We start from the raw sequence: 14,337 nt of genomic DNA, 5'->3' as shown, positions 1-14,337 counted from the left end.
GGTTACAGGCCATGGCCCCCAGCAACTGCACACTGATGTTTCTCTCTCTCTCTCTCTCTCTCTCTCTCTTTCTCCCTCCTTTTCCTCTCTAAAAATAAATAAATAAAATCCTTAAAAAAAATAAAGCGCATGTCTGATCATATCCCTCTCTGTCTCAGACACCTTCCATGACTCCCTTTAAATTAAGTTCCAACTCAGATTAGCATTCAAGTCCTACCTTTCCAGCCTCTCATGCACCCACTCTCCTAATAAGCAGAACTACTCATCAGCCCTTGAACATGATTCATGCTGTCCCAGTCCTACACCTGTGCTCATGCTCTACCTTTCTTCAGGCAATCTTCATCTCCAACTCTGCTCCCCAAATCCTATTCTTATTTCAAGACCAAAACTGCACACAACCTTCCATGAAGTCTCTCCTCATCCTTTCCTTGCCCTTGTCTTGTTGCACTTTGCATTTCCTCCTTAGCATGATATTACTTCTACACTTGGCTCCATGAAAAGTGCTGATCAGGGGCTGCATTTGGCCCTACTCCTAGTCGGGTCTTTGACTGGGCAGCTGCTTACGATGTGGCCTGGCATTAAAAGATGAGCTGGGCCAGTTGATGTCCTCTCCTGGGAATTAGAACTATGAAATATGAAGGGACTAGAGCAGTTAGCGGAGGTGATGTAGAGAGCGACTCAGAAAGGCCGGCTGGTCAAATGCAAGTCACATTATGAGAAATTATGAGAAAACCCAGGAAGCTCTGTGTGCTGCACGGGGGTCAGAAGCAGTTAAGAGCTGGGGCTCTGGAGGCCAACCTGAGTGAGAATCCTGACTCCTCCACTTCCTGGGTTGGACCTGGGGCAGGATACGTTGCCTCCTCGAGCCTCAGTGTTCTCATATGGAAAATGGGGATAATGTTATGAGCTACCTCACGGGGCTCTTAAGGGAATTAACTGAGACCAGCATGGATGGACACCAGACACCGCTGTGTTTGGCATTTAGTAAGTGCCAGAACTTGTTAGCTATCATTCCTCCTTCTCCTATAATTATTATCATTAACTTCATTAATATTAATGAGGAGAGAGACACACAGAGAGAAGAAAGAGCCTGTGGGCTGCCTTTCCACCTTACCATGAGAGAGAAATTGGTCCCCAGAGCTGCCTCAGTCCCTGAATGCTTTCTGGGCCCAGTTCCTGTGCTGAAGCATGTGCTACAATACAAAGGCACTCCTTTTGTGTGTGTGTGTGTGTGTGTGAGAGAGAGAGAGAGAGAGATTCCTCAAATGAACCTTTGTTCTTGCACAAGGAATGATCCCTGCCCAAGTTCCTGTCTTCCTCTTGTGTCTGGACTTGAGCTTCCCACACAGTTCAGCAGAATGCTCTGTCTACACCGCAGTATCCTGCCTGGCCTTGAACACAGCTGATGCTCAATGTTTGATGAATGAATGAATGAATGAATGAGATTCCATGTCCTCTTTAAGGAACCTACGGAAGGCCTGTTTTTAGGAGACTCAGAAATCCATTGGGTACACAGTTGCAAGAGAGCCCCTGGTTCGTGGCTTCGTCCCTCAAAGCAGGGAAGCGGGAAGGCCAGGACCGAAGAATGAAGCTGCAGGGTCCTCTCCCTGAGCTGGCCTTGCCCACCTGCTGCCAGGCTTTGCCTCTGTTTTTCCTTATTCCCTCTGGCCCCAGGATGAGGGGCATTAGGGTCACAGGAGGGGCAATTGAGGGAAGAGATCTGTTGAGTCAGGTTGCCAGCCTGCTGCCATGGGGCCAAGGCCTGCCTCCCTCCCGGGTCCAGCCTCACCCCCACAACTCCCCCACCCACGTCTGAAATGTCACCCACACGCATCTCTTCAGACCCTCACATTTACTGTGCTCTGTCTTATTGTCTGTGCGTGTGCTCTTCCTTCCCTTCAGGTACCCTTCTTCACCCCTAAAATTCCTACTGGTCTTTAACACCCAGCTCAGAGCCAGCCTTTTCTAGAACCTTCCTGGGACTCCCAGGCAGGGTTAAATGCTCTTGCTCCGTTGTCCTAGCTCAATACTCCAATTACCTGTGTATTTGTCTGTCCTTCCCTGAAAATGTACCGAGGACAGGAATTATGTCCTGTTTATCATTGTGACCCCAGTGCTTAGCAAAGGACTTGGCACATAGTAGGCTTTCACTGAGCATCTGTTGACTGAATATATGAATGTATCAATAGATTAATTAAGTTTCTCCCAGCTCTGGGATCCCTGGATCCTGCTGTTTTCTCGTCCTCTCTTAAGCATTTCTTGAAGAAATACCTTCTGTAATCCTGTGACAATTTCTCCCAAAGCTACCACTACTCACCCCCAGTCCTGCCTGAGCAGTATCTGGCATCCACCATGCAGGACACCACCGGGTTATGGATTTTGAAGCTAGAGATTTAGGGCCTAGGGACTAAGCAAGGGACCACAGGAGAAAGGACAAAGTGGGTGAGTTAGGGACTTGAATGTCTTCATTGGCCATTTGGGTCCTAATGGGTGGTTCCAGGCTGTCTCTCCCAGACAGGCCACAGACTGGGCCTCTGGGCATGCCTACCACTTGCCTGCCCTCCCACCTCCTTGGGCCCAGAGCTGAGCGGCTGGCGGAGGCAGTGCTGGGCCAGCCCAAGCAGACAGCCTTGCGCGATTGCTGGCTCCAGGCCTCCCAGCCCAGCTTGTAGCTCCCCCCAGAGTGGCGGGATTGATTGGCTGCAGCCGGAATGGGCACCAGTCTCCCTGGCTTGGACAGAAACGGGGCCATCTGTTACACCTCTAGTTAAAAGTACATAAAGTTGAGCATTTGTGCGCCGACAATACCACCCCTGACACCCTCCACGCGGCACAGCGCTCCGGCTCCTTGGCAGGCTTGCGCTCCGCCACAGGCCGGCACAGCAACGCCTCCATGCTGGCTGGGTTGGCACCAGTGCAGGCACCACAGCTCCACCCCCAGTGCGGCCTAGCCCAGCTGGGTCTAACCTAGAAGCTTGGATCCCACCTGTATCAGAGAGTGAAGGAAAGGATGGGGGGTGGAGGTTGTATATTGGTGGGCAGCTCCTGCCCCAGCTCAGGGTGCCTAGGGTGCACATGATGTCAGACTTCAGGTTCTGATTTGGGGCGACCTAGGAGAGCTGATCATGCTAGTCCTGGGTCAGGCTGGCTCTGGGATCATGCCAGGTCTTGGGTTTCCTGCGCTAAGCAACCAGAAGAGTCCATCTTCTCACCCAGCAGGTCCATGAACCTTGAGTCTGGATCCTCCATGGTGGCATCTTACACCAACTGAAAGGACAAGTTTGGGTGAGGCTGGGTTCTGGGCTTTGGCCTTCGGCACAGAGTTCTAGATTCTGGTATCTGGGCTCTAGGATGTAGAACCTGATTTCTAAACCCAAATTTCTGGTCTCTGGCTCAGGCCTAGACATTCAAGGCATTCCACAAATGTCTTTTCCTACTTACCTTCCTCTGGGGCTCCAGCCAGGCCAGACTACCTATCTCCCAAAACTGTGGCGAGCAGTCTTGCCTCTGTTCCTTTGCTCTCGCTGCCCCCTCTCACTCCAACTTGGCACACTCCACTTCTTCTCTCCAACCTCTCAATCCTTCCCATTCTTCAAGGCCTCACTCTAGTCCCACATGCCAGGCAGACTTCTCTGGCTACCAGGCTCCTCCCTGCCCGGATCTCCTGGAGGTCCCCTCCACCACCTGAATGGTTTTTTATGAGTATGTCCGGTATGACGTATGAGCTCCTTCTGCACGGGTAGAAACTGGGCTGGCCCTGTCTTAACTGCAGGCTGCAACAGGGCTGAAGGCACATTTGGGAGAAGGCTCTGGAAGTGCCAGCCTGAACTTAGCTCAGCTGTGGGGGAAGGGGGCTTTCCCGAAGGCCATTCTAATGGATTCGCTGGTCACAACCTGGAAAGCAGACGGCCAGGTAGGCAGACAGCCTTTGATTATTTGTGTGTTATTTTAATACATATTTATTACATACATGCTATGTGCCTCGTCCTGTGTGGGGCATGAAAGAGGAGAGGGAATAGTTAAAAAAAAATGAGATTAGACACAATCCCTGCCCTCAAAGAGCTTACCCATGATTAAAGGCCATGAGACAAGTCCAAATAACTATAGGGCAACAAATCGTCCAAAGTCAACAAAAGTGCCCTTTGTCTTGAGCAACAATAGACTCTCAGAGCTGGAAAGGACCCAGAAGGTCAGAGACCAATATTCCATTGTCAGCCAAAATATGTTTATATATATTATGTGATATAATGTGGGTAAAGCTCTTACTTGGCATAGAGTAAGGTGATAGTAAAATGATGAAGACGATGATGATGATGGCAATAAGACTGATTATTCGCCTTCTCAGCAGGATCTAAGCATATTCCATCTATTGCGGGAGCTCACTCCCACATATGGCAGCTCCTCCCACTGTTTACACTCCACCCTTCAGAAAGCCATTCACAAGGAGAAGCTGAAACCATCCTGGGAAGCTCCCACCAGCAGTCTACAGGGTGTGGGGTATCCTGGTACAGTGTCCAAGGAAGGGGTATGAGGACAGAGGAGGACTGAGAATTATGGTAAGGTGTTAGTCCTAACTAGGGGGACTTACCTGCCTACTCCAATCCTTTCCTGCACAACACCTCCTTCTAGCCCGGGGGAGTTGCCCCCATATCTCCCCAAAGCACTGGTGGTACAAGAGCCTAAGAAAGGCTGATAGGCCCAAATCAGGGCCCTAATAGAATCCGTAGTGGGCCTGGATATGAAGTTATGTGACTTTTACTCCTCCCCATGGGCTTCCCTAGGTAGTGTGTATGTGTGTGTGCTCGCACGCATGTGCAAAGCAGGAGGTAAAGCTTATAGGCCATGGAGAACCCTGGAGGATGGGGGTGGGGTGGCTGCTGAAGGGGAAGGTAGGGAGCAGAGGCCCTGGGGGAGGGAGGGAATCAGTCTGCACACTCTATCATCTGCTATGCTACTTCCCATCTGAGTCACCTCAGACAAGCCACTTGACCTTTCTGAGGCTCCATTTGCTGACTGTAAATTGGACCACAAAGACTGCCTGCCTACAGGGAGGACCACGGCAGGGGCTACTGTGACAGGCCAAGATCCTTATAAAAGTCCGGTCACGTTCATCAGCTGCGGGTGGGGCCCGGGCACGCCGAAACCTTCTGGGCGCCGCACCAACTGGAGTTGCACTTTGCTCCTCAGTCTAGGCTGGGGTCCAGTCGGGGGTCTGTGTCGCCTAGGTCCACGTTTGCTGCTTCTTTGTTTCTGGCCCTCACCGACCTCATCCCGATAAATCCCTGTTTCCCCCTTTCCTCTTTGTAGAGCTCTGCCCACCCCCACGGCCTCTTCCAGGAAAAGAGCCCTGAGAGGAAAGCAGCTATAGAATTCTTCTCTCCATGTTCTCAGACACAAGCCGACTGATGCCCACGGCGGATCAGAATCTCAGGGAAAAGGGGATGGGGGAACTTGAACTCCGCTTTTTCGAGCCCTCCTCCCAAGCTGGGGCCCGAGGGGAACCGAGAGACCGCTGGGGTGAGCCTGGGGCTGGGAAGAGTAACAGGCGCTGGGAGCGGGCGGGGCAGGGCCGCGGCGCGGGGCGGGGCGGGGCCTGCGCCTCCCCAGGCCGGCCAGCAGCAGGCGCTGCGGCGGAGGCGCCCTCCGTACCCGAGATTAACTTAAGAGCTCACACTAATATCCCTGGCTGTGTGGAAACAGCGTTTTATTAAATGCTTCACACAGATTTGGTATAATAAAGATGAATATATTATATCCTTTACCTCCCCCAGAGTGAGACAATAATAAGAGAGGAAAAAAAAAACAATAAAGTGAAGCATAAATACAATGTAATGGGACCTGTGTCGAGGGACGCGTGGCCTGTCGGGGCTGCCACGGGGTGACTCCGCGGCGGGAGCTCCGGACGGTGTCGCCGGGGAGGCAGACTCCAACCCTTCCCAGCCCGGCCGGGGGTTCCCAGGCCCCGGTTTCCAGCCTGCCCAGCCCTGAGCCAGCATGGCCAGTCCCAGCTTCGCAGCCAGGAGGACTCCTACCTGAGAGGCACGCAGGAGAGGGGACAAGAGGAGGGGCGTCTGGCCAGACCCCCGCCCTGTGCGGGAGGGCCGTGCGCACCGTCCCCCGCAGTGCCGGGGACGTGGGCCGCAGCAGAGAGACAGACGCCAGAGCTGATGGACAGGCTCGAAGGAGGAAAACTCTAGGAGCAAGGGGCTGTACGTTGGGAAGAGTTGCCCTCCGGAACAAGTCGGGAGTCCCTCGTTTGGGTCTCACTTCCAGCCTTCTCTAGGAGCCGCCAGAATCGTTTACCTGCAAATAAGGATTTCAAAGTTTCCCCAGCACGGGGGCAGCGGATGGCGGTAGGGACTCTAGAAGGTTCAGCCCCACCTTGTGCCTGCTCAGGTTGCCAGCGCCGGTGGAGCTGCTGGACTTAAACTCAGCAGCGCTTCCCAGGGCGATCTGGGTTCGAGCCCCACCTCTGGCGACGCTGTCTCAACCTCAGTTTCCTCTTTGGTGAAACGGAGACATTGTCAGGATTGGAGAGAAGGTTTCTAACGCCTAGTGCCCCGTCAGCTGTAAAAAAATAAAAAAAACAGCCACCAGCTGCTCCCCGAAATATTCGTTGAAATAAATAGCCACAGCAAACCTACAATTTCCGTGAACCTCGCTTCCTCCTTGGGCCCCAAAGCAGGCAACCCCTTTCCCCAAACGAATGAAAAGGCTTAGTCTCCTGCCATCGCGATCCCTAAGTCCCCTGACCTTCACCCCCGGCAAAACTCAGACAGGTTGAAAGACTCACCCGAGACCACACAGCCCACGGGCGGCGGGGCCCGCTGAGGCCGAGGTGCGGTCACAGCGCCTCTCGCCTGCCTCTGCGGAGACGCCTGGGCCGCCCAGATGTGGACGCCGTTCCAGGTCAGGCGGAGGGCCCAGAGCTCCGCCTGAGCCCTCGGGAGGGGCCGAGTTAGCCCAGGCCTCCCCAGGGGTCCGGGCTGTGGCACTAACCAAACAAACGAACGAGAAAGAAAGCATAGAGGCGGAGGGAAGAGGAAGAGGAGGAGGAAGGTGCAGCAGAAGAGAAGGATTCTTGGGGGTGGGGGAGGCGGCCTGGGGGATGGGCCAGGGAGCGGCCTTCGGTGGGGCTTCTGGTGGGACCGCCTGGGACTCTGCTGGAAATCAGGCCGGGGCCCTGTCCGCGCCGCCCCGGGAAGAGGGCGGGAAGACCCGCAGGGCCGCTGCGAGGGCCCACGCTGAGGTTCACGGGTCGGGTCGGGGCGAGGGGCAGGCGGCTCAGGGAAGAGCTGGGTCGACCTAAGGGGAGCGAAGAGGAGTTGGGAAGAGCTGGAGGACGCAGGCGGTGGTCAGTGTGGGACGGGAGGAGCGCGATCCCTCAAGATCAGGAGCCCAGGGACACGCGGGAACGGAAAAGCCAGAGGGAGCCGGTTCCACTCAAACGAAATAAGGCTGAGGGCGCTACTTATTGAGCTTCTCTTCCAGGCACAGCGGCCTGGGGCTCCTGGCGGGCCCCGCGCGAAGAGATACCAGCTGCTTGCGCGTCCAGAACTGGCTCCGCGGGTCCAGGACAGGCGGGCGCAGAGCATGGGGAGCCAGGGGGTCCAGAGTCGGTGGAGGGTCCCGAGGCTTCCCCGCAGCTTCACTTCCAGCCTGGCGCTGGCGAAAGCAGCCCCGGGTCTTCCCGGCTCTGAGCACAGGCCTGAGCCTGCCTCCTCTACTTCGCTCAGAGCCACACTGCCACAGAGCCACGCTGGTTCCTGCTAGTCACACCACTGCGTCCCTTGGCCTGGCCTTGGGCCTGCCGCCTGCCCGCTCTTGCCTGGCACCTTGAGAGCGGCTTAGTTGGGACAGCACTGCCCCGCTGTCGCGGTGAGGCCAGAAAGGACAAGGGACCAGGGAGTCTCCTGGGACATAGCAGGGCAGAATCCAGGATAGGAGGGGGCAGGAGGTCTTCTATCCGGGCTCTCCACCTCAAGCGAGTTAGCGATCACTTCCCCTCAGTGGGAATGCGAAGGGCGGTGGGGGTGGCCGCACTAATGCAATGAGCCCCCACGCGGCTGCTGAATTATTCACGTGCCGTTTATTATGAGAAGCCTGACTCAGGCCTTTCCTGCGCCCGCCTAGTGGGGCTGGCCTGCTCCTCGTTCTCCCCTTTCCCTGCCTCAGTCCCTTCACTTACACACTTGGCTCAGAAGCCACAGCCTTGTCCCAACTCCTCCACCCCTGTGGCCCCAAACAGCCACCCCGCAAGCTCACCAGCGCCTTCTGCAGGCTGCAGACCTGACGCAAGCGCAGGAAGGACCAAAGATTTCATCGCGACCCTAGCAGCTTGCTGCTCAGGCGGCAGAGGGAGGAAATGTGGGGGTGTTCTGGCTTTCCTCCGGGCCGGCACTTCTGGCCTCCTGCTTGTCTGTCTCCTTTGCCGGGAGAGCGGTCCCCACTTCTGCACCTAGCGAAATGCTCCTGGTTCTTCAAGGTGCAGCTCAAATGCCACCTCCACTGGGACAGAACCAGACTCCCCCCACTTATTTTTACCCTCATCATGGTCCCCTGTGCTACTGGTGGGAGGGAGTGTCTGCTTCCTCTCACCCCTGCCTGCCCATCGCCCTCCGTCTTCTGTCTGTTCTTCCTCTCTGCTTCTGCGCCCAAAACATGATAGGGGCTCAGTCCTGTTTTTTAAAAAGAGAGAGAGAGAGAGAAAGAGAAAGAGACAGTGAACAAACTCCATTCCTTAATCAGGCCATACCACAGCTGGGTCCAGAACCCAGGACCCTCCCCCCATGGCCAAAAAGCATTAAATAATGAGGCTCCTGTGCCCCTCTGTGTGTGCTGGAGCAGCAGGGGGGCCTCACACATCTGCACACAGCTGGCAAAACAATGTACCTTCCCTTCCCTCATCTCCCTGGTCCTCTCTCTGGGGCGCCGGTTGAGGTCCCTGCCTGGCTCTCTTTTGTCTCTTTATTATTTGTTTAGTTTATTCGTTCAGTAAATGAATGAGGAGACTTTGGTATATGCCAGGCTAGCATAGGGCATGGAGAAGAAATTCAAGTCCCTTCCTCCCCAAGTTCACAGCCAGGTGGAGAGAGAGGCAGAAGGGCAAACAGACAAATAAGCACATCCCTGGCAATCAGACGTGACACCAAGGAGGTGTGTGCTAAGGAGCAGAGGGCCTGAACAGGTCAGGGGAGACTCCCCCACACGAATTAAGCACTGAACACAGAACAAGAGGTGCCAGGAAGGACAGCGATAGAAACCCTTCCTGCCCCAAGACGAGGGGAGCAAAGACTTGGGACCAAAAAAGAGGGCTGCTCTGGAAGCTTCAGAGTATGGTCATGTGAGCCTTGAGCAACCCCAGGAACTGTCTTTCATCCCCTCTCTACCTGTCTCTGTCCCTCAGTGGTCTGTCTAGGCACCCTCCCCCGCCCACACACACACTTTCAAAGGGCAATCTCCCTATATAGGACATGTGTCGGGGCCAGTGTCAATAGACTCTGAAAGAGAAAAGAAGTAGGGAGAAGAGAAGCAGGAGGGGTGCTCTCCAAAGCCCTGCCGTGGCCATAGACCTTGCCCCCTTTGCTACGCAAGGTCCTGGGAGCTGGGCCTGGCCAGAGACAGCGGGGCAGCTCCAGCAGCAGGAATGGAGCCTGTCCTGAATTTTGGAGCAGCTGGCTCCCTACTCCCCCAGGCGGTGAGGAGGCAACTTCCCTCCCCTCAGCCCTTCCCCTTCCCCTATTGGCCTGCTTGTGGCTTTAAACTTTTCTGGATCTCCAGCCCCTTTTGTGAATCCAATATGTTATGTAATACTGCTCTTGGAAAAATGTGCCCACTCGGGCTCATATACACAATTTAACACACAGTTTCTGGGATCTGTATGCAGAGCCCCTGAAGCCCATTCAAAGGGCCACTGGGGCCCTCTGGTTAAGAACTCCATGGTTCTGGGATTAAGACTTGAGTCAGAAAAACTAGTCTTCAAATCTCAATGACTCCAAAACAGGCTGTGTGATTTTGGATGGGTTACTTAACTTCTCTGGGCCTCACTTTTCTTATATGTAAAATCAAGGTAATAACACTAGCTGCCTCACAGGTTGTAAGTAATATATGAAATGAATACAACTCTTAGCCTGAAGCCAGGCACACGCAGTAAGGGCTTATGGTGTTTATTGTCATGGTTATTGTTGTTGTTACTGCAGATGGTGGCCCAGGGCAGAATATAAAAACCGAGTGGGCAGTCCCGGTTCAGCCAGGGCTGCAAGAGGCCATCTATCGGAGTCTGCCTCTATAGCCGAAGAAACACTCACTGAATTCCACAAAGAGAGTCAGAGTAGCAGGTCCCCAGGCGACAAAAATGATCCCAATTGGTGGTCAAGGTAACTCATTTCAAGAAGCGCCAGAACCTTTTTTTTTTTTTTTTTTTTTTTTTTTGAGGGAAGCCTTGGCCTGAGGGCCAGTGCTGGTGCTTACACAAATAATCTGGAAACAAACGGGCTACTGAAACCGTCTGGATTAAAGCCGACGAAGCCTTTGGACATTTACTTGAAGTATTCTCGTGTACTAAGGAATAAGTCATTTTGCTTGAGTCTACAGGGTCCCCTTATCCTGGCAATTCATGCAATACTCTTTCCTTCCTCTTTGTCTGGAATATTCACTCAAATAGGGGGAAAGCAGATTTTGGGCAGAATAATCCCTTTCCCTGGAGACAGAGTAAGGCTGGACCCTGGTGGTAGAGGCAGGGCAGCAAGCATGAATTCAGGAGTCAGGATACAGTGTGGGCCAGGCTCTAAAGACAGGCATTCCCTCTGCAGAGCAGACTCAAGGGATGAGCTACTTCCAGCTCCAGGGAGATGCCACCGGCTCAACTTCCTGGGGGTTGGGAATCCCCCAGTGTCTGAGCATGGGATCCCAGGAAGGGGGCTGGGCGGAAGGGTAGATCCTGGAGAGCAGCGGCAGGGTTTCTTCCCACCCCTCTGCCCCCGAGCTACTCCTTTCAATTTTCAGAATCTCCAAAACTCCTCTGAGGGGGGCAGTCAAGGCCCAAGCCTTTCCCCTCCACAATACACAATCATTTGTACTTCATTTGCTTGATAAAAACTCACTCAACCAATACACGGAGGGCGCCAGGTGAACTCACCTGGCCTGCGCAGGTCTGAGGTGTACGGACATCCCAGGTTAAGGTCCCTGCGCTCGAGGACCTCCTGGTTTGTCTGGTGGGAGAAGGAGTGAGTCTGATCACAAACCCAAAACACAGCTCCTTGCTCTGCAGGAGGGGTATGGGAGGCTGGTGGGTTTGGGCTGCCAGGAGTTCAGAAGATTCCAGCCACTTACACAGTGGGGTCTGGGGAACTGTTGGGTGTGGAAGAGGTTGGTGGGGCAGTTAGGCTGGTTTTTGAAAATGACCTGCCGATGCAAGCAGGGGACCCTAAACAACAAAATGGGTGGGTAGCACTCCCGGGGCACCCCCGAGCCCCTGGCTGTGCCAGACTGGAGCTGTTTGGCTGCTCTGGAGATCAGCAAATTAGGCCAAAACACTAAAGCCTCAGGATTGAGTCGCAGGTATTGCTGAAGGGAAGAAGAGGTGTGGCGACAGTAGGTGGGAGAGGTAATATAGATGGTTGTAGAGTGTCTTGTCTACTTTGACATGATGCAGTTGAGAATCAAGGTCCCAGGGAATAATGCCCCAGTAGAGGAATTCTATGCTCCCACCTCCCCCCCCCCCCACCCCCGGCTCCCTAATTCCATTCCTCATCTTCCTGGCAGCCTCACAATAACATTAAACTTCACTGGTCCTGAGGGACTGGGAAATGGGCAACAGCAGGGTTGTCCTTAAGATCCTGTCCTACAGGCCAATATCAGGTGTGAATACTGGAACAGACAGGAAGAATGAAAGAGGAGGCATGTGGGAGGAGGCCCCTCCCAGGATAAGGAACTAAGAGTCCCTGCTCCCTGCTGGCAGGAGGGATGCCGCTCGCCTCCTGCTCTGGGTCAAGGCTTTGGAAGGAAAGGGCTGTGGGCCAGAGGCTGACGCAGGATCCTCCCGGCAGAAGTGAGAGGAGAGGGCAGATCTCTCTTGGTCCCAGAGCTTCCAAGCCAGCAGGGTCCAGCTCCCTGGCGCCCTCTCCCTCCAGTCCCTCTCCACCATCTCTGAACTCCCACTCCGTGGTGCTAGGCGCGGCATCAATCACCTCATGGCTCCCAGAACAGCACTGACGCACTGGAGGCCAACCGGCCTTGGGGATAGTTTTGCAGCTCTGGGGGAACTGAGAGCCCCATTCTCATCATCTCTGCCTCTGAGCACCTGTCATCCCCCCAAAATGCAGGACAAAGATGGAGCAGGCGCTGGGATCCCAAACAAGAATCTTTTCTCCCTGCATTGTCCCTTTTACTCTGGAGAGCTGCAAGCCCTGTTCCCAACAAATAACTGGAAGGGAGATAAAGCAGCCCATTTCCAATGCACTGAAGCCCCTGTGCCGGAGGCATCCAAGGAGAGAATCTGTGCTGGACCGCACAGCCCAGCTGGGCTGGCTCCCTCTCGGGGGCAGGTATGAGAGGGTAAGAAGCCCAGGAGGTCCCGTCCTTCCCATTCCAACCTCTGGGCTGGGCCACCGTCCTCTGCACTGGCCTCACTCGGCCCTTCTCTCAACCAAGCTGGGCTGCAGGGTGGCACTGCCTACCCAGGAGTTTACAAACAAAGCCAGGGAAACGGCTGGGGCTGTGTGGGAAAGGAAACAGTTCTGCCTCCATTGGCTCCAACCCCTTCACCTCCCCCCTTTCTCCAGGCGCAGAAATGGAAAATCAGGCTGGTGAAGCCAGCGGCCCCACACAAACCAGATGAAGGGAGCCCGAGGGAAAAGAGCCTGGGGCACAGCCCCAGGTAAGGGTTCATAGGTAAGGGTTCAAACACACCTATATACCCACAGTTCACATCGGTTTACACAAATATAAGCGTGGAGAACGACACACGAATATACATATTCAAAAACATAAACACAGTCAAAGATCAATGCACACCAATGCCCGCCTGGTATACACAGAGTGCGGGGCCATAGGGTTGCCAGACCCCAGTCCGACCTGAACCCAGGCCTCCGTGCGGGTTCCTCACAGCACAGCCCCAGCCTTGGTCGGGCCCCCTCCGGGCCCCCGCCCCGCATCCGGAACAGCTGGAGTCGGCCGGGCGGTGCACTCCAGCCGGGCGCTGGGCTGGGCGGGGCCGGCAGCGGGGCGCGGGGCACCGGCCCGGGCCCGGCAGAGCGCAGCGGGGAGGCCCGGAGCCGGCCCCGTTAGCCCCGGCACCCGGCCGACTGCCGGTCGGACCCCGGTCGCCAGGCGGCCTCTAGAGCCTTGGCCCAAGATAAGTGTGCAAGATTGCTGGGGGAGGTAAGTCTGCCCCTTTGGGATCTGGCCCGGGGAGAGGTGCTGGGGCCACCACCAACTCCACTCCGCCTCTCGTCTAGGGAAGGCTGAGTCCTCTGACTAACCCCCTCCCCCAGCCCCCGGGGTTCCCACCCCTGTGCCCTGTGTCGCCTCACGCAGGGCTGCAGAACCCGTGTGGACCTCCTGATTCCCTCTTCCCCAGGCGCCTGGCCCGAGGCCGCGAAAGAGTGTAGGGGCAGGGGCGCTGGGTCCTTGATCACAGCTCGGCAAAGTCCGCGCTGGGCGGCGGCGGGGCCCACCCAAGCTCCTGGTCTTACCTTGACCGCTTGGCGGCCGTGCACCTCCCGGACTGGGCGCTCGCCGCCCTTCTCAGGCGTCGAATCCCGGATTGGAGAGCCTGAGAACTCCGGGCCAGCGCTGCAATTGCGGCGAGGCCGGCGGGCGAAGGGTGCGCGGGGCGCGCAGCTCGCAGTTTGGGGTGGGGGCGGCGGCTTTTCAGTCGTCGGCGGTGCGGGCGCAATAAAGGCGCCGCTAATGTAATTTACAAACAGCTCGGGCCGAGCGCGGCGCGGCGCCGGACTGACAGGCGCATTAGGCAGGCTAATTCCAGCCGGCTCCTCCTACCCCCGGCCCGCTAATTAATGAGCTTCCCAACTTAGAGCTGCCTGCATTGGACAGACAGAGAGTGAAAGAGAGGGCGAGGGCGAGGGAGAGAAGGAGAGAGACGGGGGGAGCGGAGAAGAGAGAGGGAGGGAGGGAGAAAGAGAACAGGAGGAAAGAGGACAGAGAGAAAGAAGGGAGGAGAAAGACGGGGGGAAAGGAGAAAGAGAGAGAGAGAGTAGTGTCTCTGCATATAATTGATTACTCCTGGATCAAGGCTAACTTGTTAGCAATAGTCAATTGCCCCATCTCTCCGCCTCCCCTCGCAGTACGGGATCGGCGCCCTCGCCTCGGCTCTTC

The 14,337-nt window shown here is 55.6% G+C and overlaps 1 protein-coding gene and 1 long non-coding RNA gene across 2 annotated transcripts; both read right to left on the bottom strand.

Annotated features, from left to right (window-relative positions):
* Positions 1–6,223: 6,223 nt before the first annotated feature.
* Positions 6,224–7,050, bottom strand: LOC118500477. The gene is made up of 3 exons (XR_004903035.1): positions 6,794–7,050; positions 6,471–6,567; positions 6,224–6,303 (listed from the first exon to the last, which is right to left on the bottom strand). It is a non-coding gene; the product is annotated as an uncharacterized LOC118500477 (long non-coding RNA).
* A 1,147-nt stretch (positions 7,051–8,197) lies between these two features.
* LOC118500959 (AF4/FMR2 family member 1-like) lies at positions 8,198–14,048 on the bottom strand. The gene is made up of 5 exons (XM_036027522.1): positions 14,043–14,048; positions 13,695–13,997; positions 11,138–11,210; positions 8,545–8,678; positions 8,198–8,458 (listed from the first exon to the last, which is right to left on the bottom strand). Exons 1-5 carry the CDS (start codon positions 14,046–14,048, stop codon positions 8,198–8,200), a joined length of 777 nt encoding a protein of 258 aa, XP_035883415.1.
* Positions 14,049–14,337: the final 289 nt, after the last annotated feature.

The sequence above is a fragment of the Phyllostomus discolor genome, chromosome 5 (genome assembly GCF_004126475.2).
Source record: "Phyllostomus discolor isolate MPI-MPIP mPhyDis1 chromosome 5, mPhyDis1.pri.v3, whole genome shotgun sequence".
Taxonomy (NCBI): domain Eukaryota; kingdom Metazoa; phylum Chordata; class Mammalia; order Chiroptera; family Phyllostomidae; genus Phyllostomus; species Phyllostomus discolor.
The sequence above is the reverse complement of the archived record's forward strand: the minus strand, read 5'-3'. Positions and strand labels throughout refer to the sequence as shown.